The 24,513-nt window shown below is 35.8% G+C and overlaps 1 protein-coding gene across 2 annotated transcripts in view; it reads left to right on the top strand.

The window, feature by feature from the left end:
* The window catches only part of LOC311281552 (uncharacterized protein), a 144,386-nt gene that overhangs the window by 106,168 nt on the left and 13,705 nt on the right, over nt 1-24,513 (top strand). For both annotated transcript variants that reach the window (XM_084394581.1, XM_084394582.1), the window contains exon 13: nt 1,502-1,544. In XM_084394581.1, the coding sequence (XP_084250707.1) occupies nt 1,502-1,544 (43 nt within the window). The remainder of the gene's footprint in view (nt 1-1,501; nt 1,545-24,513) is intronic.

The raw sequence follows: 24,513 nt of genomic DNA on the forward strand, positions 1-24,513 counted from the left end.
CAGCAGAATTTAAGTTATTAATCTCTGAAAATGTTATCCCTATCCACTCCGTGAAGGTGCGCATTTCTCATTCAAATGCACATCAGCTGAAACACAGCATGTCACAATCAGTGATAAAGCAGGCGAGAGCCATTGAAGGTTTGATACCACTGCCGTAAAACGTGTCGTAAAGCTTGTTGAGGCAGCATTTTTTTCATTTGTAACAAGTACGGGAAATTAACATTTCTAAGAATGCTAAGAATGGAGATGAAGATCGCTTAAATTTGGGTCTGTTCCTCGCAGACATATGGATTCTAAATATTTGGATTGCAGCACACAAATAAAACGTATTACTTTTGTAAATTTGTAAATACTTCTGCGTTTTTCGTGTATTTTATGGTTCTATTGTCAATCACAGGCTTTGTACGTCTGTCAAGTTTTTCATATGTAAATTCACGTTGTAGTGCTATCAGTATAGTATGTTGCATTGTCTACTGAAATCTAAGTAAACGTGTGTGTGGTAGAACTACACTTTATGTAAAAATGCATACGAATGCTCAGGAGAGCATATTAGAAAGAGACATTTTTATTATTTCTTATTTGTCTTTTAAACCATTTAAATTTGTTAGTTTTCACCGTTTTTTTTTTTTTTTTTTTTTTTTATAAACATTTAGTAATGTAATAATATATATATTCTGCCGTACGGAAGGATAGAGCAGTGAGTTTCCATTGTATTATTTGACATGCATCTACCCTTTGGTTGAAGTTGAAACGTGTCTGAGATGAAGTGAAAGCATTAAGTCAGTGCTGTCCCTCATTTCTGACACTTGCACTTGCCAAACGTTTTTCTGGCCAACGAGGAACAAAACCGTGTATTTAAGGGTAGTTCTGCCATTTTTACCATGTATGTGGTCAAATCTCTACAGTTCTGTTCCGTATTTTTGTTTTGTATTTTTTTTGACGTAACCTCCCTGATGATTTGAAACTGGCCAGACATCAAGTGTTACTGCAGGCTTCCTCTTTCCAATAGCAGATTAATACCTCTGAAATACAGCCCCCTAGTTACAAAGCCACCAAGAAAAAAGACAAAAAAATGATTTGAATTTCAAAGACACAGGGACTGAGCCAAAAGCAAGGACTTTATAAGACACAACAGTGAATGAAAATGGAATGGAGAATCAGTCCACACATTCCCAGAGGGGTGACTGTTTGAAAGATCGGAGGTATATTTTACCCTGTGGACCAAACCTAGAAAAGTTTTTAACAGAGGCTTGTAACGGATTCACTCCATGCTCCACATGTAGCAACCTTTTGGCCTTTTTGCCTTTAGGCTTTTGACCGCTTAACTGAATGTTCTTCAATGTGACTGGAGTGATAAAAGAACTGAATTTTAGTGTTGTAGTCAAAGTAGCGCTCATTTGACTGTAATACACATACTACGCTTACACCACACTTATAATAGTGTTACCGGTCATATCTTATCAGATTATTTCATTCTTTTTATGCCTCTTTTTCTTTGCAGGTCAGAAAAGGCTGGGGAGATCGCGACAATACCACTAACCAAGGTAAATGAAATCATGTTCTTTTCAGAATCTCGAATCCAGATTTACTGACCTTGTAATCCGGTGAGAGAGAAATGGATTGAAATGTCTGTAGTGCTTTGCATGCATGACAGGCCAAGAATAAGTAAATATTAAGATGATTCTCCTGTGTTTAAGCCATTGAGTGTAGGGGCTTTCTGATATCATGTGCTGTAGAGTGCTTTTTGACTTTCAAAGTTCAAGTGTTTTGCGAGTACTGTAAGAGAGGCTACTACATGGCTTGAGATGCTATAATCAGATGCGTATGTGATGGCTTCATGTCTGAATCACAGATCATTACTGACGTCTCCTGTTGACCTCTTGATTTGTTGAAGCTGTGTTTCTTTTGAACTCTCTCTCTCTTCACTTTACCAGAGAGTGGCATTTAGATGCTGAACATCTATATGTACTGTAGATCATGCGAAGCATAAAAACAAACCCAGTTTTATATTATATCACCTAAATATTACAATTCTGTTATTATTCGAATGAATCTCATAAAACCTGTCAATAAATGTTCAGCTCACGTGAAATGTGAGCCCCACCCCCCAAAAGTACTGCAATTTGCATAAATAAATGTCTACTGTTAAAAAGTGTACTGTTAGGATGCAGGAATGTCTTTGGTTTGTGATATTATCAAATATGCACAATATACTGTGATACATCTGGTATTTTCTTTCTTGTTATTTAAAGGGCACCTATTATGCAAAATTCACACTTGCGTATGTTTGAACATAAATGTGTGTTAGCAGTGCGTGTACACAACCACCCTATAATGATACAATTCCACCCAGTGCTTTTTTTTTAAATCTCCATAAATCATAAGCGCTGTCTCAGAACAAGCTGTTTTCATATTCGGGGCAGTGTGACGTACTTTTGCACAAGCCCCTCTCACGACTGTTGACGGACACTGCAGTTTTAGCATAGATATTTTGACGCCGGAGCAGGTGTAGACAAGAATGTCTTCTAAAGTGATTTAGGATGTTGGATGTAAGAATGAACATAGCAGTCTTCATTTACTCTCGCTGTTACTCGAGGATGGATCTGTATCAACTGTTCATGATCCAGGTTACAGTCTCCGGAGATAGGCCTAACGTTACTGATCATGGCAGAAATGAAAGGGAGAGCGCACACTTTATGGATATAAAGTTTACCAGTTTATTAAGCACCGACTGAAAATGTGTGTATATATTTGTTAGTTGTAACGAGTGTTTTGTGTACTTCGGGAGAGTGAGAGAGAGAGAGAGAGAGAGTTTATGGATAAGACTTTAATGCACACTTCTTATACTGTGTTTATTCAGCTCTTACAGTGATTTTCTGCAGTAAAACTGACGCTTCATCTTTTGTGTGATGTACAATAAACGTCATTAAACTCATTAAAGCCATCATTCGGACTCAGTCCGCTACAACAGGCTTGTACTAATAGTGGATAAAAGCAAGATGAAAAATAAGTTATAACCGTAATTAAACTAGACTATACCTGTTCTATTTCTATACAGCATATATTCTCTGATTCTGTGGGCATTATTGTCCTACTCTGGGTCGAAATGAACACCGCTACTGAGAGTTTCTGTTTTGATATTATTCCATGAGATGAGATTGTCCTGACATTGAGCGCAAGCTCGTGAGGCTCCGCCCTCTGTGCAGGAGCAGCAGCTCATTTGCATTTAAAGGGAGACACACTAAAACTTAATGTCTATGTGGTGTTTTTAATATGCTTTAAGACAAACCATGAGCAAATTCATGTCAACACCATTGCTGAGTACTTTCTCTTAAAAACTGCAGTGAAAAAAAGACGTGGTTTGAAATCACCGGTGTTTCTTCTGTAGTCACAAACTACCTTGTAACCAATCACGTCGACGTGCGAGCGGGCTTTAGCATATTATTAACTGCTGCAAAGCAGGGGAGTAAAATTATGTACATTTAACAATATAGCAGGGAATTATGTATATGATGTATATTACGATGTTATATGCCTTTCTCCACTGACGTTCTAAGTTGTTCATAGCGTTTTTAAGGATGCTGATTTTAGAACGCAGCTGTCTGACTCCGAGATGGTTAACGGGAACATAGTTTGTGTAATATTAGCAAAACATTATTAGCTGCTTAATTCACAAATCGCACCCTGGTTTTAAGGATCCAAAGATCCAGCCCGATCTCATAGAAGTGCATATCTATACCACAAATTTACTTTCTCATGCCATTTATACGGCAAAAATGTTTTTTTTGCGTGCATGTGATACGCACTTTATGGCGTGTAATACGCACGCACTCTGCACCCCTAATCCTACTCAAGGGGTTTATAGTGCGTAGCATGCACGCAAAAAAACATTTTTGGCGTATAAATGGCACGAAAAATAAAATTTGTGGTATAGATTTGCACTTTCATGAGATCGTGTTGAAAGATCCCTGTGGAATTTAATATTGAGTTGAATGTTTTTTTTGTTTTTTTTTTATGACAACAATTGAACATGAGTTTGAAGTTTGTATTTCGTTTTGCTTGGAAAAAGCTGGCCTTAACCGAAGTAGCGTTTTAATTCTTCAATTAGCCTATTGAAATAATGAAATATTTAGTTAATAAACTTTTTTTATGACAAAAATATTACCCTACTACATGCAGGCTAGCCTAAATAATTAAATTCCTTCATTATCAACACTTTAATAATGCTATTGTCTAGAATAGCGAGTTAAGTCTGAATTGTGACTTCTCTTTGTCTCAGACGCTCCTCTCAGAGCCTGTGGGGGGTTTGGAGGGGGGCAGTTCAGTGGCTTTATCGTGGGGGTGCAGGACAATAGCCTATAGGTGTTAATAGTCGGGGAGCCAAAGTCTCAAAAGCTCAATAAAATGGGTTGAACCTGACATGGTCTGTTATACTTTTTATTTGTGTTTTTTCTGTTAACTTTGACCCTAAGAACCAATAATTGGAGGGTCTGCTCTGCCGGAAATATCGCGAAAAAAAATTGTGGCCATTTTAGTGTATGCACCCTTTATTTTTTATCAGAAAAATGTGAAAAATGATTTTTTCCCTCAAATCCTCAGTGGGTTTGGTAGGCTGTCAATAAATGCACTCCAGATACAAAGAACACATTTGCTGACAACATCCACTGAAAAAATAACTCTTAAAACACATTTCTACATGATTTTGCATCAATTTAATGCAAAAAATTAGGCGTTTTCTCACTTTTTTCCAATATTTTCATCTTTACTTCAATGGCAATCAACTATTCCCCCAAGTTATGACATCAGTCAATATGTCATTCTTTTCACCAAACAGTATACTCACTCCACAGAAAAAATCATAAAAATCCAACCAAAATCAATGGATCTGTCATGATTTCACTAATAGTTGATCAGCAGGCTCAGAACCTCAATAGAATTGTAGGCTACTCTCAAAATTCCGAAAGACATGTAGTCCATGAGCCAGGGGGGTTGATCGGTATCATCGGGGGAAAAAATGCTATCATTGTTATTTGGCAAGGTATACACCCCTAGTATTAGAAAAATCACTATAGCAGTGCAGGGGTGGTAGCGAAATCACTTTTTTCAGCTCATGAAGTTACTAACCCCCTAAGATAAATTCCGTTTTTGAAATCTGGTGTATATCTGGTTTAGGCTCATGCTAGGGATATTGTCAATATTCTATAATATGGTGCTTGGTATCGCTGGAAAGGGGACCTTTTAGGCTTTCATTTAAGCCCAGTACTGAATCTGTCTGACAAACACAGAGGTCACATGACTTCTTTAAACCAGAAATAACACACATTTTTTCACAATTTCCGCCTAAACTAAAAATCCGCCTAAAATCGCTGTGCCATGAAAGAACACCACGGACACAAAACTCAACAACTTCAATACTCAAGGCACTCTGATGACTCAGAAAATGTATAATATACCCATACTATTTATTTGTGAGAGCCTTAAATTAGACTTGTGCAGCCAGCACAAGTCTTCAAAATAGAATAGAGCCAATAGAATGGACAAATAGAATACCCTAGTCCAGGGCCAAATGTTGTAATAAAAACACTTGTAATTGGTGTAACAAAATGTTTCTATCATGTATTTTGATATTCACCCACTTTCAGTTAGAATGTCAGAATGTAGCTCATGCACTGAATGTTGATGGATTTTGACAAGGTTTTGTCAGTTTTGTGAAAAGATTGTTGGTTCAGTTGACTGGTTATAACAACACTATAACTATACCATCTTCAATCAACATCCATTGAGTTCCAGGGGTATTCAATCTAAGTACAAAATACTTTTTCTCTTGTGCTTGTGAATTGGTGGGGAATAGTAGCAGTAGCTAATGTAAGCTTGGTGTTTTTCACACTAAGTATACTTCTTTTAAACTTAAAATAAGAAAGTATACTTTCAGTCTACATTTTATGTACTTCTCAGAAATATACTTAAAATTACACTTCAGTGTACTTGATGTATACTGAGAGAAAAGTCCAGGGCCCGTATTCATAAAGATTCTAAGAATCCTCTCAGAAAACTCTTAATTTTGCTTAAAGGAGAACTCCGGTCAATTTTAACATTGAGCTCATTTTTTTGTCAATTTGGAGTGCTGTCAATACAGAGAACAACGACAAAAATCAGTGTTGCCTACACCATGTTATCCTCTTTTTAAAATTGTTGACTTCAATTGCACCCTGTTGACTTCAATGGGGCAATATTTAAACCTGCTTTTAGCCTCTTAACATCCTTGGTGTGTCATTACAAGTGCACAGCCATGTGAGCGCTGGCTGAATTATTATCATTTTTATCCATATCTTACACATCTACTGCAGTCAGATTGACCCGCGTTCACTCTGAAGGAATCACTCACATTGGCTGTGCACTTGTAATGACACATCAAGGATGTTAAGAGACTAAAAGCAGGTTTAAAACTTGCCCCATTGAAGTCAACAGGGTGCAAATTTTAAAAAGTGGATAAAATGGTGTAGGCAACACCGATTTTTGTCGTTGTTCTCTGTATTAACAGCACTCCAAATTTACAAAAAAATAAGCTCAATGTTAAATTTGACCGGAGTTTTCCTTTAAAAACTTTTACGTAGGAGTCTTAGCTTAAAGGAGTCATAATGTAGAAATTTCACTTTTCCACGAGAATCAATGTATGTTATGATTGCATAATGATTATACACTGGCCGGGAAGCCGATATTTAAAAGTGAAGCGTTTGTTTACCTCGGGGTTTGTAAAATAGGCCACGTGCACGCGCACGAAAAAACGAGATTTTGATTTCTTCCCCTTCTTGACGTCAAGACGGGGGAGGATATACCAAATATGGACACCGCAAACCTATGCCGTGGGAAGCCCGCCCCTCTCCCCCTCAGATTCAGTTTAGTTGACTCGAGAAAGATGGAGAAATCGAGTGCACACCTGAGATGCTCTGTGGGTGACTGCCACAAACAACATGCAAATGTGTTTTATCTACCAAAAACGGACGAAACTATCAGGGAACAGTGGATGAAATTCATTTTTAATGACGCTGTCCCAACAACTCTTTCAAGTGGCGTATCGTTAGGTGTGTGTGCTAAACATTTTACACCGGAATCTTTTACAAATTTGGGGCAGTATCAGGCGAACTTGGCCTTGAAGCTCCGTTTGGGAAAAGGTGCCATCCCAACCATCAGGGACTTGCCAGAAATTGAAAAGGTAAGACTGTGTTTTTATTGCTCTACTGTGGTTAACAAATAGCAGCTAACAGCTAATGCGGCTATTGTATGTAACGTTACCTTCGAGGTAAACATGGGGAATGGACTCTACGAATGCTAGCCACATCTTTCGACTTTGTTTTACACTAGCAGCTACAGTAGTGACGGTACAGGGGTCCGTGCTCAGTGGCTAAAACTGTTTAAATGCAAGTATGAAAACAATATACCACTAAACATTATTAGCCAAACTCATGCAAAACATGCAGTTTGAAAATAGCTTTCAGTTAGTGGGGCTTCTGTAAGAATGTATCTGGCAATGGTGTATTTTTTCTTTTTTCTTTGGTTGTGATTACAATTTCACTAACAATAAGTACCGTCACATTTATTGAGCTATTGCAGTATTTTGTCTATGTTTTTGTACCGCTTGGAAGTAGTAAAATACATTCCTGCAACCAATCAATGCGCCCCTCATTTGCATTATTATAATGACCGTCCACGACAGCCAAAACATCGCATCAGATCTCGCGAGACAATAATGCCTTTAGAAATAAGGGTCTGAGGGGCTCTGTGTTGATTTTTTTTCCACTTTTCTTTTTTAGAAGTGCCTAAAATACTATAATAGAGCATTTGGGTATCCAAGGTAACACAACATTATGACTCCTTTAAGAGCGATTCGGGGCCAATCTGAGAACAACTCTGAGCAAGGAAAAGACAAAAACTTTCATCTTAGTGAGGAGGCGGGGCTGACCCCGTTGCTATGTATGACACAATCTTTTGAAGACTGTGATTGGCTGGTAGTCCAAGAAGGAAAAAAATTGTGATTTGTCTATTCTAAGCCTTCACTTTGAAATTACATGCGACTGTGTACATTACACACTGCTGCATTGTTGCATTTTCCCAGTTGCCAAATATCGTAATGTAGTGATTACTTTCATTTCTGGCGCTATTGCATTTCTGCGCTGTCGGAGATGTTAGCGCGTCTCTAAGATCAGTCACAAACATGATCCATGCACGATCTAATCTTTAGCGTCTTATTAACTCACTGTCATCCATTGTCTGCAACAGATTTCTTCTCCTTCTTCTTTCTGCCATGTTCTCCTCTGCTGAAGAAAGTCTTCAGCCTCTTAAAAGTCTTCGTCCGTGCTCCTAACAATTTTGACCATAAGACCTCTTTTAAGGGTTAAGATGCTTTCTGAATTACTTTTTTCTTTACTGGGATTTTTTTCTTTAATTTTAAGAGTAAACGGCCACATTTCTAAGAATTTTCTTAGAATTTTGTCACTAGGAGCGACTCTTTGCATTAAGATTCTTTATGAATACGGGCCCGGGTATATTTGGCCTGTACTTGAACTCAATCTTTTGATCCAGATATACTTAAAAGCAGGGTTCACCAATCTTTTGAGATTGGTGAACCCTGCTTAAAAGAATAATTAAGAATTCAAAGTACTGTATACTTGTCTTGTAGTTGTGTTAACTCTTTTGTAGGCTAGTCCACTGGTCGTGTAAATCAATTTACTCTAATTCTACTTTTTTGTTTAAAATGTTGCCTTTCTTTATGAAACTTACTGACATTCAAGTGTTAAGATTAAAAAAGGATGCATGAAGCTAATAACATGTTTTTAAATTTAAAGTACAGTTAAAGGTATTTTTCAAGTGCAAAAATAATAATGTTACATGTTAAGTGCAAAGTATAATGTTATGTTTACTTAAAGAAAACTTACAAGTACACTTGCAGTATAAACTACGAAACTAGTAGTTTACTGAGAGTACACATCAGTGTGTACTTTCATAAACTAAAAAATTTACTACTTGTATTAAAACAGTAAACTAGTATACTTATAAGTTCACTTGTAGTACAGATGCATTACAAATGAGAAACCTAGTTGTGTACTTAGTTTACTACTCTTACAAATACTAAAAATACGAAAAGTGAGCCAATTTAGTCCCAAGCAGTATTGAAATAGTACACAATTTTACTACAAGTACACATTGATATTAGTATACTTACTACATAAAGTATACTTAAAAATATACTTGAAAATTACTTAAGTATACTTCATAAAATGAACATGAAGACATGCACTTTTATGATGAAGAGATGCACTTTTATGATGAAGAGATGCACTTTTAGAATGGATAGATGGACTTTTATGATGGAGAGATGCACTTTTATAATGGATAGATGGACTTTTATGATGGAGAGATGGACTTTTATAATGGAGAGATGGACTTTTATAATGGAGAGATGGACTTTTAGAATGGATAGATGGACTTTTAGAATGGATAGATGGACTTTTATGATGGAGAGATGCACTTTTATAATGGATAGATGGACTTTTATGATGGAGAGATGGACTTTTATGATGGAGAGATGGACTTTTATGATGGATAGATGGACTTTTATGATGGAGAGATGGACTTTTATGATGATAGATGCACTTTTATGATGAAGAGATGCACTTTTAGAATGGATAGATGGACTTTTATGATGGAGAGATGCACTTTTATAATGGATAGATGGACTTTTATGATGGAGAGATGGACTTTTATAATGGAGAGATGAACTTTTAGAATGGATAGATGGACTTTTATGATGGAGAGATGCACTTTTATAATGGATAAATGCACATTTATGATGGATAGATGCAATTTTATAAAGGAGAGATGGACTTTTAGAATGGATAGATGGACTTTTATGATGGAGAGATGGACTTTTATGATGGAGAGATGGACTTTTATAATGGACAGATGCACTTTTATGATGGATAGATGGACTTTTATAATGGATAGATGCACTTTTAGAATGGATAGATGCACTTTTAGAATGGATAGACAATAACAGATTTTTACAGCGATTGATTCCAACAATCTTTTCACAAAACTGACAAATAGGGATGCACCGATCCGATACTCAGTATCGGTATCGGCTCCGATACTGCCATTTTTGGCGGATCGGGTATCGGTCAGACAAGGCCGATCCAAATCCGATATTGTGCGTATACTATTCTGTGTTATTGTTAAGCCCCACAAAAGGCACACAAACATTATAAAGCACCATAAGTTTTCGTGCACAATATTATAAGTGTTCTGAAGCCGTTATATAGTATAATGTGAGATATAAATTAATATTTAAGTCGTTAAATTCAAGATCACGTAAACGTTTCCCTCAGCTGCGCTGTCAGTCATTCTTCATTCAAACAGCGCGTCGCGTTCGGTTACAACAGTTAACACAATGAAACTCTCTCCAAGATGATTAAGTGTTACTATTATTATACTTGATCTGTAGATAAAGGTCTATGGTTTCGCATAAAACAACTCTATCTTGCTGGACTTTATTGCTGTACCTTAATCATGTTACTTTCTACCGGGTGTCTGTTAGATCACAACACTGGAGTAAAGTCAGAGCACTATTTGTTCTTCACGCGCACAGTAACTGAAATTTAAAACTGTTAAAAGAAAATGCGGAATAGACTATTGCATAGATAGATACTGTACAATACACTACGCATCAATATGTATTTTCTTTGTGCTATAAACTTTTCAATGCGGACTCGACGCGCTGCGCGCTGTGACTCATGTTGCTTCAAGCGCATCATTCTGCGCTCGGGATGCGCATAAGCGCTTTGTGCCGCTCTGTATTGGAGCCTTTCATATCATAATACAGTGACGCAATGAAACAATATCAATAGCCGTTCTTGTTCTGTCCTATCTATTATGTTGCTACCTCATTAAACAGCTGTGCTATACATTTAAAAAATGTCTAAATTTTATTGTAGGCTATAAAATAATTTATATTTTTGATTTTTGTTGTTGTTTTTCATGAATGTATTTTACAACAATACAAAGAGCAATGTGTAAAGTTTTACCAGATTTAGTGTTACACTTATTGTCTCTAATTTGTTCCGCACTAAACATTTTTTTTCACAAAATGTTCAAATTTTATACAATTATTGTGCACTCGTAATTTTTCTAGACTAAATTTTACTGCTGAATTATCCACTAATCTAGTTTATAATAGCATTTATGTCAGATTATGATCATATATTTTTTGTTGTTGTTTTTCTTTTTTTCAGTTCTTATTATCAGTTCAACACAGAGTTATAGAAATTCTACTTGATTAAAAAAAAACTGCGCTGGTATCGGTACGGATCGGTATCGGCCGATACTCAGAATTTTTGGTATCGGATCGGATCGGTTCTGAAAAAATGGTATCGTTGCATCCCTACTGACAAAACCTTGTCAAAATCCATCAACATTCAGTGCATGAGCTACATTCTGACATTCTAACTGAAAGTGGGTGAATATCAAAATACATGATAGAAACATTTTGTTACACCAATTACAAGTGTTTTTATTACAACATTTGGCCCTGGACTAGGGTATTCTATTTGTCCATTCTATTGGCTCTATTCTATTTTGAAGACTTGTGCTGGCTGCACAAGTCTAATTTAAGGCTCTCACAAATAAATAGTATGGGTATATTATACATTTTCTGAGTCATCAGAGTGCCTTGAGTATTGAAGTTGTTGAGTTTTGTGTCCGTGGTGTTCTTTCATGGCACAGCGATTTTAGGCGGATTTTTAGTTTAGGCGGAAATTGTGAAAAAATGTGTGTTATTTCTGGTTTAAAGAAGTCATGTGACCTCTGTGTTTGTCAGACAGATTCAGTACTGGGCTTAAATGAAAGCCTAAAAGGTCCCCTTTCCAGCGATACCAAGCACCATATTATAGAATATTGACAATATCCCTAGCATGAGCCTAAACCAGATATACACCAGATTTCAAAAACGGAATTTATCTTAGGGGGTTAGTAACTTCATGAGCTGAAAAAAGTGATTTCGCTACCACCCCTGCACTGCTATAGTGATTTTTCTAATACTAGGGGTGTATACCTTGCCAAATAACAATGATAGCATTTTTTCCCCCGATGATACCGATCAACCCCCCTGGCTCATGGACTACATGTCTTTCGGAATTTTGAGAGTAGCCTACAATTCTATTGAGGTTCTGAGCCTGCTGATCAACTATTAGTGAAATCATGACAGATCCATTGATTTTGGTTGGATTTTTATGATTTTTTCTGTGGAGTGAGTATACTGTTTGGTGAAAAGAATGACATATTGACTGATGTCATAACTTGGGGGAATAGTTGATTGCCATTGAAGTAAAGATGAAAATATTGGAAAAAAGTGAGAAAACGCCTAATTTTTTGCATTAAATTGATGCAAAATCATGTAGAAATGTGTTTTAAGAGTTATTTTTTCAGTGGATGTTGTCAGCAAATGTGTTCTTTGTATCTGGAGTGCATTTATTGACAGCCTACCAAACCCACTGAGGATTTGAGGGAAAAAATCATTTTTCACATTTTTCTGATAAAAAATAAAGGGTGCATACACTAAAATGGCCACAATTTTTTTTCGCGATATTTACGGCAGAGCAGACCCTCCAATTATTGGTTCTTAGGGTCAAAGTTAACAGAAAAAACACAAATAAAAAGTATAACAGACCATGTCAGGTTCAACCCATTTTTGAGACTTTGGCTCCCCGACTATAATGTCCCGTCTTTCGTATGGAGAGTGTTGGATAGCCAGCCTAATGATACAGAACAGGCAAAGGGCAAAATTCCTTTCTGGATAAATCCCTCGATGTGTCCAAATAAGCCCTATCTTAATTAAATTATAAATATTGTAGCTAATGTATTTAAAGGTTTTTCATTCAAAAAAAATGTAACTGAAGTGTTCAATCCAGTTGTTTCAACTGGTTTTGTGGAGTTTTAGAATGTTTGAGCAGTGTATGATTGTCAACAATCTGGCCTTATCTAAACATGAACTGTTGACGAAACGCGCTCATGCCACCTAAACGAATGCGAGTGATCAGCAGATACAGAGCTGTGGTAAAAGTAAAAGAAATACATAATCATGGTTCGCTTCATGTTTCGGTCCCCTCAAAGTTGCGTTGGATTTTCACCTCACCTCAGGTTAAGAGGCCCAGCTATCACTGTTTTTCATGTTCATAGAGTTAGTTTGTGAGGTTATCTGTAATCTGTGTGTTTACACAGCCTTTTTTAAAATGGCGGGTGCTGGTGTGTCACGTGCGTTCGGCCAATCAGCATATATTAATGTCACTGGTAGTTCCTATTGTGCTGGTTTTGTGCTATTGTGCATGAAAAAAAAAAAATTCACAGAAAAAAAAAATATTTTAATGTCATTTTGGTGTTTTTTTTTTTTTTTTTTTTTTTTTTTTTTTTAGGGATAAAATTATTGACTACAGGGGGACTTAAATATCATTTTGATTTCCTTTAAATTAAAATGTAAAATTTCAGCTTAATTGTCCTGAAAATTTCACTGCAATACCTAATAAGGTGACAGATTTTCTGATTTTAAATCTAAATGCTTATTTTTTTCTGAGACACAATAATATTTTTTTATTTGTTAATTTTTAATTTGTTTGAATATTTATTCTGCCAAAAAGGACATATGCTTGAGCATGACAGCCCCTGGTTAATATAAACTATTGTTCAACAAGCTGCGTAATGATTTAATAATGTATACATTTGTATTTCGTTCCCAACCCCTCAGGAAAAAATCCAAAATCCAGCTTGTAGGGTCTAAACAACATGAGGATGAGTAAATAATGGCAGAATTTTAATTTTGAGTTGAACTATTTCTTTAAATAATGCAACCAACTAAAAGACACAACCTTACCCTTAGGGAGAAACCCTTCTCATGTGAACAGTCTTTGGCAATACTGTTGCAACCCAAGTGTGAAAAATCATTCTGCTGTGTCTCGTGCCTATGGCCGGTGCTCTGGAAATGAGCTTAGAGGCAGGAGAGGAATCACAATAATGAATAATGCATGACTAAATATTTTCAAGCGCACTCTTGTATCTTGGCGCTCCTCTTGGTTTGCTTGAGTCTTACCAACCTTGTAATGAGGCTAAATATTTCCATTCCAATCTGTTAGCATACAAATATCCCAGCCTCAACTCAAGACGTTCTCAGAAGCTTCCCATGTGGTGTTGTGGGTAATGCGCACCGTCATAACAACTGTAGAGTTCCGCTCCGTGTTACTATATACTAGCTTCGCTGGCTGTTTTCCAAATTAATCTTTCCCATTTGGAGTATGATGGGTGTAATGCTTTCCTCATTCAAATCATTCATTCTCAAAACAGTAGGTTAAAAATGAAATAAATGAAACGGGAACAGGAATGTTTTTATCATCAGCCGGCGCAGGGCCGCCCTGCTTAAGGAAGGAAGGGTTCATCACCCTAGTTAGTAAACCTTGCTCTTTTTATGCTGTCACATTTGGGTTGGCAGAACACACACTCTTTTGAGGACGTTTTCAAGCTCGACGTCCCCGGTTTCCCTGTGACATTTGCATTGCTCAGAGTGCAACCTTCATGCTTCGCCTCACAGAGATGTGCTGTATTACAAGGAGCCTTTGTGAGGAAAGACTCCAGCTCTACTTGTTATGAAAATGTACACGAAATAGTGGCTGGCTGTTCATGTGCTGGATATCACCTCCAAAGCACCTTCTGTTTACATTAGCATAAATATCTCTTATCAAAGAGTGATATGCAGTCATCTGCCCCAAAAAGTGACAGCAAGATGCATTACATGCATTAAGAATTCAGTTTAGTAATGGTTACAATAATAATTAGTGCTGTCAAAATTAATGCATTAGCGCATGCAATAAATGTTTTCAGTTTAATGCGTTAAAAGTATTTAACGCAGCATGTTTTTTTTGTTTTTTTTTCGCACTACAGTATATGATCACGCTATCATTCATTCAAGTGCTATAAAACCGTTAAATCGCGATAAGACGCTAAAAAGAACTCAAATCTTTACTGGCACGCTTCTATGAATCGGCTCTCTGTGAACAAACCCGAAATGCTCAGAATATCGCTTCAGACAACACTGCAGCGCTTCATTTAGTTCTCGTTCACTTCTAATGCACAAAAACACACAAATGTATGCCAAAATTGCCTTTTTGTCAAGTATCCTTGTAAGCACAGTCTTAAATGAGTTAAAAAGTGTTAAATGAAATCAAAGAGTTGTGAGAAAATAGTATGTGTCAGATCCGGGTCATGTTCGTCAGCTCTTAAAGTGACAGCAGCCTAATAAACGTACTGTATGCTGTCTGTGATTAATGTTAATCAAAGAACAAAAGACAAAGAGAAATTCCCTCTCTGCTCTTGACTGAATAACGTTTGTATCTTTAATAAGGATTAATCTATATTTCATTAATAATTTATGCAGTGAAGAGTGTGAAGTGTTTGCTAACTTCATTCAATTTCTGTATACAGTATATCCTACCTGTTAGACCTACCTGAAAATCTAAAAGCACTGTTTACAAGGTAAACAGTTTGGTCAAAATTGGTCAAAAACAAAAAATAACTTTTTAGTACATTTTAGCAGGACAGGTAAAAATCTGACCTGTCCCACCTGAAAAACAAAACAAAAAAAACCTTAGTGTTGAACCCTGATATACTAAAGGCACAGCTAAATGTGTCATTTATTACAAAAGATTTATTTGAAGATTGTTTTAAGTTCACTTAAATTAAATGTTGTTTTATATTTATATAAAAATATTTTTTAAAGCCTATTAAATGTTCAAATCGATAGCTTTCAGTTATACTGTAATATTGTTAAAATGGAGGGTGGGTAATCCATATAATAGAGACATCAGTATTGGAATCTAAGATTCCACAAATATTTAAAATATACTGTCTTTATGTTGTTTCTACATTATTTGAGTGTTTAAAATGTGCCAGTATTACAACATAAAAAATATATTAAAAACTGTAATGTTAGGTGTGATTAATCGCGATTAATTACAGAAAAATGTGAGTAATAATTTATGGTGTATAATCGATTGACAGCACTAATAATAATATAAAGGATAAACATACAAAATGAAATTTGCTGAAGAAAACATCCAAATAAAACAAAAACAAAAGTTTCTGCTCAAAAAACAACTATTTTAGAATGAAATATTGGGCTTTGCTGTATTCAGTTGCTAATGAGTTCTGTGTTTTAGCAAGCTGTTTTGATTGGCTGCTGTGGTGTTTCTAGGTTGTTGCTTACTGGCTATGGATATTTGTTTACAGCCCAAATAAAAGTATATGCTGACCCCAGATATAGCTTAGGTTTCACTTTCTGTGAAAGTTTGTTTTGTTTAGTTTTGTTTAGCCTATTTTATTTTCCATGAGGGAAAATTCCATCTTAAAAAATAATATAACACTTCTGCTCAATAAGTCAAACAATATGATATATCAATATTATTCATGCATCTGCCTTGGCTAACAACAGTATTAATTGCTTGTGATGTTCCTTAATTGTAAGTTGCTTTAAAAAAAAAAAAGTTAAATGTTTGTAAATTAATTTCACCCTTGGAAATACTGACACTTATCTGGTGATGCTTATAAATGTTTCAGACACCAAATTGCATGATATTTTAACATCAACAGTGTCAGATGACACTTAATTTATAATAAATTTGCTGAAGTAATCATTTACCAACACAAGAAGCATTTTTTTTTATAAAAAAGCAACCACCAGGAACATAAACAATACTGTACGTGATCTTTATACAACAGTTTACTTGACACCCTACCAGCAGAGAGACGGGTAAAGAGAGGTTTTGAAGCGGTTTTGAAGCATGTATGTATGTATGTATGTATGTATGTATGTATGTATGTATGTATGTATATATGTGTATATACAGTGCTATGCATAAGTTTAGACACCCATGCTAAAGTTGACTAAAAAGAGGAATAAAAAATCATCTTTTGGAAATTGAACTTAATGCCTTAATTTAAAAAATTAGGAAAAATCCAACCTTTAAGGACACCAATTTTCTTTGTGAATGAATAATGTATCGTAAATAAATAAATGTTCTTCCTTAAAATACAGGGTGCATAAGTTTGGACACCCCTATGTTAAATTCCCATAGAGGCAGGCAGATTTTTATTTTTAAGTTTTTTTTTTATTTATTTTTTAGGATACTGTGCATCCTGATAAAGTTCCCTTGGCCTTTGGAATTAAAATAGCCCCACATCATCACATAGCCTTCACCATACCTAGAGATTGGCATGGGGTACTTTCCATAAGATCATCTCTCAATGCAAATCAAACTAGCTATTAGGCTAACTGAAATAAAACCATGCCAATCTCTAGGTATGGTGAAGGCTATGTGATGATGTGGGGCTATTTTAATTCCAAAGGCCAAGGGAACTTTATCAGGATGCATAGTATCCTGGATCCATGAAGTAACTGGCCTTTAAAAATAAAAATCTGCCTGCCTCTATGGGAATTTAACATAGGGGTGTCCAAACTTATACACCCTGTATTTTAAGGAAGAACATTTATTTATTTACGATGCATTATTCATTCACAAAGAAAATTGGTGTCCTTAAAGGTTGGATTTTTCCTAATTTTTAAAATTAAGGCATTAAGTTCAGTTTCCAAAAGATGATTTTTTATTCCTCTTTTTAGTCAACTTTAGTATGGGTGTCTAAACTTATGCATAGCACTGTATGTATATATATATGTGTATATATGTATGTGTTAATAATTTATGTAATAAATTATATAGTTATGTTCATTATTTAATTAATAACTGCATTATCAGATTATGGCAGATATTACACTTTGGCAGTTCAATGTTCTTTCGTGTGTGTGTATATATATATGTTCTTATGAAGAATGTGAAGAATGTTCTTTATTTTGCGATTTGGTGATGCTATTAAATTGGACAAAAACAACTCACAGCAGCCGATGGCAGCACATTCATTGAGGAGGTGGTTGTGTAGGTGGTTACTTAAAATGCAGCACAGATATTCTGATTATTTTTCTCACTTTTAATTGTGTTAAATATTATGGATGCTCGAATGAAGAAATGAGTCAGAATCAATGACGGTTGCACATTGCCTCCCTGGTCACAACAACATTCAAGAGCAGAAACGCTGCTACCAAACGACACAATTATCCTGTGCAACAGTTTTAATGAACACACTGTTCCATCAGGTCATGAATTAGGGTAATTCATCAGTCCATTGTATAGTAATGGGCAGGAGAGATTAGTTTAACCAACAATGAAGTTGTAATTGCTGCGTCCAAAATTGCTCACTTATTCACTGTTCCCTATACAGTGAATGCGCATAGTGCACTGACCACAATTACTGAGAAAATTCTGATGCTGACATAAATATCCTTAATCATTGCAATACAATATTAACAATTTTACTCTGTAATATACACTACCAGTCAAAAGTTTGGGGTCGGTAAGATTTTGTAATGTTTTGGAAGAAGTCTCTTATGCTCACCAAAGCTGCATTTATATGATCTAAAATGCAGTAAAAACAGTACTATTGCAAAATATTATTAAAACTTAAAATAACTTTTCTATTTTAGTATATTTTAAAATGTAATTTGTTCCTGTGATGGTAAAGCTGAATTTTCTGCTTGTCTTCAGTGTCGCATGATCCTTCAGATATCATTCTAAACATTATGTTCTGGCGTTCAAGAAACATTTCTTATAACATTTCTTTCTTGTTACGGCGAGACACGGCAGGCAAAAACATAGATTTTTCATGCAGTGGTCAGTTTTGAGATTTTGGGCTAGTTTACTCCTTCAATATGTGTTCGTTCAAGCTGCTATAAAGAAAACGTTGAAAATATACATTAGGATGTTTATTTTATCACATTTTGTTTACTGCGGCAGTAAGTTTCTCCCGAATTTACCAAGAAGTTAGCATTCCAACGCGACATGCCGAGTTCCGTCTGTTTACTGAAGTCTGTCATGACCGGTATCGCTGTAAAGCTCTGAGTCTCCTGCACAACGCTATGTAACCCAAATATGGGTATTTCCTTTCGATCAGTAACCAATCGTGAATGTCCAAAGGAAACAAAATCTCATTTAGAGCTATTTAAATCTTTAACTGCCGTTTCTCAAAATGATTTTTTTGTCATTCTCCAGTACAAACATCTCAGCCTATGTAGCACCTATGTACACCAAACTTTCCAGTTATACACTTAGCAGTATTCTGAAGATATTTTCAGAGGGATTTGTTAATAAATCATTCCTGGCCTGATTTATGTGACATTTTAATCAAAACAATATGGCGAAAATCAAAAAAAAATGTAAGGCTATGGACAGTATATTTTGATTTCGTAGGTAATGAAAGCATATATCCTGAAATATATATATTTTTTCATCTTGTGTGTAGGCTTTATCATATGTTCAGATCTATCTACCAAAAATATATGCAAAATCATGCGTATTTAAAGAGAATGCCTAATTTGCATAATTAAACATACAAATTTCTAAAACTTGTAATAATTTTTTTTATATATATACTTTAAGTTTCATGGTGATGTCTATTATTTAAAAATTTTACCCTATTCACCTGTAGTGTCTCACCTTAATACTGAAAACAGTTGTGCTGGTTAATATTTCTGTGGACACTGTGATTAATTTTCTATTCATCAAATAATCCTAAAAAATGCAAGTCAATTTAATGTGTTTAAAGTGTTTAAGTATTAATTTCTTTAAAAAAAAATCTCACCCCAAACTTTTGAATCGTAGATGTATTTTTTTTTTATTATTAATATTATATTAAAAAGAGGGCGTATAAAAGCTATACGCTGATTTCACGCAGCCGCCATTTTGAACTTGAAAGTGAGGCTCCGGTGGGAAGAACCCCGGAAGTACAGATAAACAACAATGCCTTGGACTACCAACCTGAAGCTGCTGCCGCGATTTACACTATTGGAAGATAATTTCTAATATAGGATATGTATGTAGTTCATTCCTGCTTCGTTTTTTACTCTCTGAATTATATATAAAAAAATTATTTTATTTATAAATAAATTTCACTGTATATAGTCTAAAGTATGAAAGAAATGTATGTACAGTTTTAGAATTGACACAACATCATTAAACACAACAATACGCCATCGCATTCACGACTCTTCTATGATTAAAGGCGACACTTCCGGTTTTCTTCCCACCGGAGCCTCGCTTTCGATTTCAAAATAACGGCTGCGTGAAATCAGCGTATAGAGATTAAGTTGTTCACTGCTCTTACTGAACATAATATATGGAATAGAGAACAATATTGAATACAACTGTTGGCTTTTTTCTCATCTATATGCTGTCACAGTTGAACATCTATTAGGACAGTTTTGAATCAATTACAGTTCTAACTGCCTTGTCAACTTGTTTTACCTTTTCAAATATACCGCAGTTACCAAAACCCTTGACCTGTTCATTATATTTCGGCTAAAGAGAGTTTGGTTGCTTGTGCAGAAGTCAATAACAATCACTAGTTCCTTGAGGCCTTTTGGTTGTTTTCACTCTGAAAAACAGGTGTTCAAAAACAAGTTAATGCTCAAGTTGTGCTGAAGTGGAAGGACGCAAGCGGTTTATTCATCTAAAGCTCTAATTGCTACTTGAATCTGACTAACAAAAAGTCAAAACTCAACAGTGGCAAATTCAATAAGCCTCGTGTCGGTCCTGGAGTGACGCTGTCCTGCAGAGTTTAGCCGTTTCATCCTCAAATATTCTGTCTGATGGTGTGATTCAGCCGTTGGAGACTTGACTGTGATGGAAGGCATGAGTCTGCTTATCAGAATGTATTAGGAATTCTCTCTGTATTACTCTGGTCAATATTTGTCAAAATCATTTGAGCGCTGCTTAAAACAGCTGAGATCCATTCATTATTCAGAGGTAACGTTGAATGCCAGAGTCCAGGGGAAGACAAGATGTCAGTTGAAATGGATGGATGTGCGAAACCTGACCTGCTTGCTTTATTATTGGATTTAAGGTGACAGGGAGAGGAAATATGAATGGACATGGGTAAAGATGAAATGTGTGTGAGGGGCCAGATATCGATACGGCAACACCTTTGCACTCGAGACCGATTCAGTGTCAGATAAGAAGCTCAGGCGCCACCGTACAGTACGCGCAAAGAAAAGGTGAACATTTTGGGAGGATGTTCATTATAAGAAGAATGAATCGATGCTGATATCAATCAGAGAAAAAAAAAAAAAAAACAGTTTCTTCCAAGGAAAAAAAAAGGTCTGAATCCAACAGCATTGGAAGAAAATAAATCATATTACAGTTGAGACTGAATATGAGGCTCCTCTCATTGCATTACAGATTAAAGCAGAGGTAGACTAGGAAAATCCATTTTCACAATTATCGTTCTATTATTTATGATGTTTTCTATTGGTTTGGGTTATAAAAATGATTACAGTTCAGGTCTACTCCAGAGACTAGTGTAAAACCCTTGGACACTGCGTGTGATTGACGGTGCAGGCAGTTTTTTCTGTTTAGTGAAGATCATGAGGATCTTTGCACTCCCATTTTTGTAAGTTTTCATACCATAATATATACATCAGAATTTTTGCAATAACAAGCTTTATATTCTTACTTGTATGGAGAGTAAATGAGCACCACGTCTTCAAACTTTCAAATGTCAACATCTTCAGCCTTAAGGAAGCTGAAAAGACTTTCACTTTTGATGTACTTTCACGAAAGTGAACTTTTGTTCCTTATTCAAATACGAATCTGCAGAGCACCGGTCTTTTGAAGCAGGTGATGACTCAGCACTATTTTCTTCAGCAGCCTTCATCTTAAGGAATATATTAGATCCTTCTCATTGGATGTTATGAGCAGTGTTGGGTAAGTTACTTAAAAAAAGTAATTAGTTATAGTTACTAGTTACTTCTCACAAAAAGTAACTGCGTTAGTAACTGAATTACATCATTACAAAAGTAACTAATTACCAGGGAAAGTAACTATTGCGTTACAAAAAAAAAAAAAAAAAAAAAAAAAGTTTAAATGTAAGAAATTTAGAAAATTACTTATAAGAAAGATACCCCCAATATGAAATGTTAAATGAATGAAATGGACACTAAATAGAACATCTTATTATTATAAAACATTGTACACTACACTATTTTAATGTTGCTGTGGGACAATGTGAGAGACAACTATTAAATTAAATATTAATACTGACCAATGTATCAACATAAATAATAATTTAATCTTTTGGGGGTTTATTTTTATAACCTACAGAGAACGTCATCATCAGAGGTTATTTATTGTAGCCAAATTCTAGTCATGTTTGCCGCACGTGTTCACAACCGTCAAACAAATATGTTTGAACGTTCCCTGCAGGTTATTTTGGAGTTTATGTTATATAAACTAATTAAAACATTGCATATGATATGATACCGATATGCTACAGATATTATTCTAATGCTGAAATGTGTAATTTATTTATAAATAAAGTATTTATGCTCGGACACATTCGGTCTCTGTCGCGCTCGCGCACTGTCGAGCGCGTTCTCGGACACACTCGTTCTCTCTCGCGCACTGTCGAGCGTGCTCGCGGCATTCGCCTCGCTTGTCCAGTCCGGCGCCTCATAAACACACACACACCAGAGAAAAAACTTTGCAGGTCCTATGGCTGAGAGAGAGCCTACTCAGATGAAAACCGCTTCAGTGAGCTCAATTATAGTAACGCCGCATTTTTATTGACAGTAACGGTAACGGCGTTGCATGGAGGAAGCAGTAATTAGTTTGATTACTCGTTACTGAAAAAAATAACGCCGTTAGTAACGCCGTTTATTTATAACGCCGTTATTCCCATCACTGGTTATGAGGAACTGCATGAGCAAGACAACAGATCAGGTGCCCTGTAACCACGGTCTTGTGGACCAGACATGTTGGACAAACTTTGATGTGCTCATTTGCATGCTGTTTAACAGAGAGGCTCTCGTAGGCTAATAACCGGTAATGTGCTTGAGTCAGTGCCAGCCAGCTTTGAGATTGATGTAATTTTTGGGAGCTGGTCTTTTCTTGAGCGACACCGTATGGGCAAGGATTATGCAGATAAGCCAATGAATCCCTAGAGCTGAAAGCATTGGAAGAGAAAATGATGGCAGCACGGGTACGGCAAGACAGGTGGAGGAGAAACTGACAGAAAACAAAACACGATGGCATTAGGAAGGAGTGGAAGCTGTAACACGTTTTTCATTTTTCAGAAAACAGCTGACAGAGCAACCAGATGAACATGTACGTAAAAGAAGGCTGTCAGAGCTGGTCAGTGAAAGCTGACAAGACTGAATTTCCCCCTGGAATATTTTGTAAGATATTCTGCAAATACACAAAGAGGGGTTCCTTATACTTACAACATGAATCTTCAAATACGTAATAAAATTAAACATGTTTTAAGGCTCGTTTCAAACGCTTAAGTTCTTGCTGGAGTTATACTATTATATTTGCTCGACTTTAGCACCATGCATGGTGGAAATACTGCATTGTATCATAGTTAAACATACCAATGAAATTTATATTCAGTATATAAATACATTATGTATTCGTGCATACGTACATTTTTTGATGATTAAAAACATAAATGAATACAATTATTTTATATTGCATGATTATTTATATTGCAATAAATGCCATTGAATATGTAATTAAACAATGTTTTAATTACAATTAATTAGAGCCATACTGTATACAGTTTTGTCTTGTTTTTTAAACTTTAGAGGTTTTTCAGATGCTGAGGTAACTTTTGTTTGAGATCACACAGCAAAAGAGAAAATATGCATGTCCTCTGTGTCCTCTAATGTAATTGAAATATCCATAGTGTTCAAGGATGCTCTCCGTTTTAGCAAATTAATCAACACTGCATATTTACAAACATTTATCTCAGCTCCAGTTGTATAATTAATAATAATAATAATATAATGACTCCTCCCTCTGCATGGGGCCCAATCAGAAGTGCGTGCATATGTACTGCTTTGGAGAGAATGATGATGAAATTTTTTTTTTCTTTACAGTGCTGAATCATTGTTTCTCAGTTTAATATCTGGCTTATACAGCAACATCTAATACAACGATATAGTCTAACAAATCCCAGGGGCATATCACCTATGCCACCCATTCTGTATAATCCTGCTTTTTTTGCTTGCCTTGACAGATAATGCACCATGCAATGGGGTCCCGCGACATACGTTCCGGGGGGAATATATATTTGAAAGGTTTGCTGCGACCACTTTACATTCCCAGCCTGGAACTGGAGCTCCTTAATTCAGAGGCAACCATTGAAGCAGATGATTTTGCTGAGCAACATCAAACAGCATTAGCTGTAGTTGAGACTCTTAATGTAAACATGATAAGTTGGGTGTCAAGAAATATGGGCTCTCCCATTGATCACTGAACAAGTACAGAGATTTCGCTGGGTCTTGACATTCCCAGCACTTCATCAATTATTCAGGCTCTG

The sequence above is a fragment of the Rutilus rutilus genome (assembly GCF_951802725.1).
Source record: "Rutilus rutilus genome assembly, chromosome: 22".
Taxonomy (NCBI): Eukaryota; Metazoa; Chordata; class Actinopteri; order Cypriniformes; family Leuciscidae; genus Rutilus; species Rutilus rutilus.